The sequence below is a fragment of the Cucurbita maxima genome, unplaced genomic scaffold (genome assembly GCF_002738345.1).
Source record: "Cucurbita maxima cultivar Rimu unplaced genomic scaffold, Cmax_1.0 Cma_Scf00017, whole genome shotgun sequence".
Taxonomy (NCBI): Eukaryota; Viridiplantae; Streptophyta; class Magnoliopsida; order Cucurbitales; family Cucurbitaceae; genus Cucurbita; species Cucurbita maxima.
In genome coordinates, this window is record NW_019272033.1 from 3,762,096 (window position 1) to 3,765,542 (window position 3,447).

The window sequence follows — 3,447 nt, forward strand, 5'->3', positions numbered from 1 at the left end:
CCCCCCCCCCCCCCCCCCACACACACACCCCACCCCACCCCGATGTCCATGCATTTCTTTCTTAAAGTTGATATGAGACCAGTTTTGTATATCCATTTGGTGTTCTCTTTTTTAACTGTTCTTACTGTCACCGGAAACTGATTGCTCCCATCTTCTCTCCATTTCCTTCTCTGCTCGGTTCAGAGTCGCAAATGGTGTCTTTGTTTTCAGTTAATGACAAATGATGTTTTGTAGATGAATGAAGATGACAAGATGATAGAATTGGCAGATGCAGGAAAACGTTTGGATAATCATTTAGAAGATATCCATCCTGAGATGGATTATTGTTTAGGTGACGACTACTTGGAATTGCTGGATTTAGATAACCCAACATCTTCGTCATCGAGCTCTGAAAATTCTAGTTGCTTGTCCATGTCATCGAATGAAGATTTTGTTACAATGGATGTTCTATGTGATGTAGAACGTGAAATTAACCATGACAGGGGACGAAGAGATGCTGCCTGCATCCGTTCCTCTGCACCCTTCAAACTAAAGAAGGAGGTGGTGCATCAAGTGGCTTCAGGTTTGTCCACTTATTTTTTGCATCCTCCTGTTGTTTAACTTTCATTTTATGCAGAACAGTACATTCTGCTACGTGGTTACTGAATGGAACCATATGGGTTTTGCTATTCTTTCGTATGTTCTCCAAAAAACCGATCATGATAGAGAGAATTATTCTGATTTTATGCCCATGCTGTTAATATTTCTCTTTATATATATCCGTGCCCTTTTGTTTGTCAATTATAGTCTCAGTGAGATCTCACATTGGTTGGAGAGGAAAATGAAACATCCTTTATAATGGTATGGAAACCTCTCCCTAGTAGACGCGTTTTAAAAGCTTTAAGGGGAAGGCTACCAAGGACACAATATCGGTTAGCAGTGGACTTGAGAAGTTACAAATGGTATCAGAGCCATACATCAGGCAGCGTGCTAGTGAGGACGCTGAACCTTCAAGGGGAGTGGATTATAAGATCCCACATCAATTGGATAAAAGAATGAAACATTCCTTATAAGGGTGTAACAATCTTTCCTTACTAGAAGCCTTTTAAAATCCTTGAGGTAATGTTTGCACAAAGAGAATAATATCTGCTAGCCGTAGGTTTCTGTTGTTATAGTCTCTCATATGCATGCTCGAGTAGAGTTATTTAGACGAAAATGTAAAATTGTCATCGTGGTTTCAACCATAGATTCACAGTTACGAAATGCATATTCACTTCAGATCTAAACACACAACGTCTCGTTTTCCCTCTCGAAAATGCAGCAGGAAAATTACATCGCTTACTCATAATAACTATCCTTGTACACAGATTCTCTTGTCACCATCATAAGAAGCCACCCAGCGGCCAAAGAGACTCCCAAAACCGATTCCTCGGCGAACATGAAACTCCCAAGCCAAAGTAAGAAAGAAGGGTACAGAATGAAAGGTGCATCATCAAGTTGTCACAACAAGGTCTCAAATGGTGAAGAAACAGGTGTGGATGGAGGAAAGAAGAGGGTTGGCAGAAGGGGGAAGAGTCCAAAGAAGAAGTACTTTTGCTTCTTTGCTCTTTAGATCTTCCTCCGCATCAGTTAGAGTAAGTAAGTTAGTGATGGGATTAGACAAGATTAACAATGGTTTTGAGCAGACTACTGAAGCCTTTCCTTTCAAGTCTGCAACATCATACCTTAAAAATTATCCTGTTTGATTAAGTTCAGTTCAGTTTGGTTCGGTTCGAACTGGGTTTCTAGAGATGATGTTCTGTAATTGTAATTGTAATTCAAATGAGTTGACTTGACTTCATTCATAGCTTGCTGAAGTCAATGTAATTGTAGAGGGTCCCACTCGTCTTTTGGGGAGTAACCAGCCCACCATTGTAACTAGTTCATGTTTCTTGAGTTGAAGTAAATGTTTTCGTTTATCTTTTCTTGTCGGGTACTTTTTTTTTTTTTTTAATGTATTTTTTAATCATATTTAATATTTCTTAACATGCGTGGGTTGGGCCGACCCAAATATTCGGAGGCCCATCACAGTGATGGCTCATTTGGGCCGATCCAAACATGCGGAGGCCCATTACAGTGATGGCTCAATTTTTTGTCCAAAAGCATATAATATAAAACTCTAATCACTAGAATTGATTATAATTCAACAGTGATTAAATGAAAGTCCAAAACTATAGTATAAAAATAAAAATAATCTCAAACAGTATTTATTTATTTTTGGGAAATATAAAATTAAAATAAAACAGACAATTGGTTGTTGTTTGGGCAAAAGGGTATGGTTTTTGGGGGGTGGGGAAAGGGAAATGTTTAGATAATTAAGGAAATGGGCGTTGTTATTTGTTAGGGGCAGGGGCAGGGGCAGGGGCAGGGGCAGGAGCAGGGGCAGGGGCAGGGCAATTATATATCGCTACTGCCCTACAGCGTACAGTGACAGGTGGGCAATTGGAGAGCCCAGCCAATCATTTTATTTCTCTCTCTAACTTTATTTATTTTTATTTTTTCTTTAAAATTATAATTTAAATTTATAGGGTCAATTTTGTCTCGTGAAGTGTGTATGACCGTTGGGGCTGGGTCCACTTACAGCTCCTCCTTCACAGATTATTTATTTATTTTGTATTTTCAAATTAGTTTACATCCCTCTTAAACTTATTAAATAATCTTTTATTAAATTTTAAAATTTGATCAATTATGTTATATAATTCATTAAAATCATACAATAATATTCGTTGAATATTAAAATTTAAATTGAAGTTTTAGAGGGAAAAAAAAAAAGAAAAAAAAAATAATAAAAATAAAAACTTTTTCTCTCTCTTTTTATGCCCACCTCGAAATGGGATTGTACCCTAGAAGCCCACAAGAATAAGGCTAAATTACAAAAATAGTTGCGCTGTCAATCTCTCCCTTTCTGGGTAAGTAATTATTTTGGTCTCAATTCATTAAAGATGGAGAAAGCCACTTTAAATGCATATTAACACATTGACGTTCATATTTATTGAAGTACCTACCTACAAATTATTTGTTAAAAATATTGAAAATATTATACATCAATTTTAAATCTTAATTTAAATATGAAGCATGAGACAAAAAAAATAAATATATATTTTTGTATTATTTTGGACGTACCGAAAAAGGGGATATAAATATTTAATGAATTAAGAAAATATTTATTTTATTATTTAGTATTTTATATTTTGGAGTGAGAGTAAGTAACGTTACTTTCCTTTAGGTCGCTTTTACGACGACGTTTTTGAAAAACCTTATTCCCTTCTTTGACACTTTATCATCATTACACATGCCTTGTGAGACATGCTTGCCTTTATCTGCCTCTCACCGTTGGATCTTTTGCGCGGGAGAATTTCATCCTACGTCTCACATTCCTCCGTAATGGCGGGAATTTAATAACTCGCCTTTTTTTTTTTTTTTTTTTTA

The 3,447-nt window shown here is 36.4% G+C and overlaps 1 protein-coding gene across 2 annotated transcripts in view; it reads left to right on the plus strand.

Moving 5' to 3' along the window:
- The window catches only part of LOC111491972, a 4,204-nt gene extending 2,258 nt beyond the window's left edge, over positions 1 to 1,946 (plus strand). Inside the window, exons 5-6 of one of the 2 annotated variants that reach the window (XM_023141080.1) lie at positions 235 to 562; positions 1,347 to 1,946. In XM_023141080.1, the coding sequence (XP_022996848.1) occupies positions 235 to 562; positions 1,347 to 1,591 (573 nt within the window). In that variant the 3' untranslated portion in view covers positions 1,592 to 1,946. The remainder of the gene's footprint in view (positions 1 to 234; positions 563 to 1,346) is intronic. The other variant, XM_023141081.1, reaches the window with a different exon arrangement.
- The last annotated feature ends 1,501 nt before the right edge of the window (positions 1,947 to 3,447 follow it).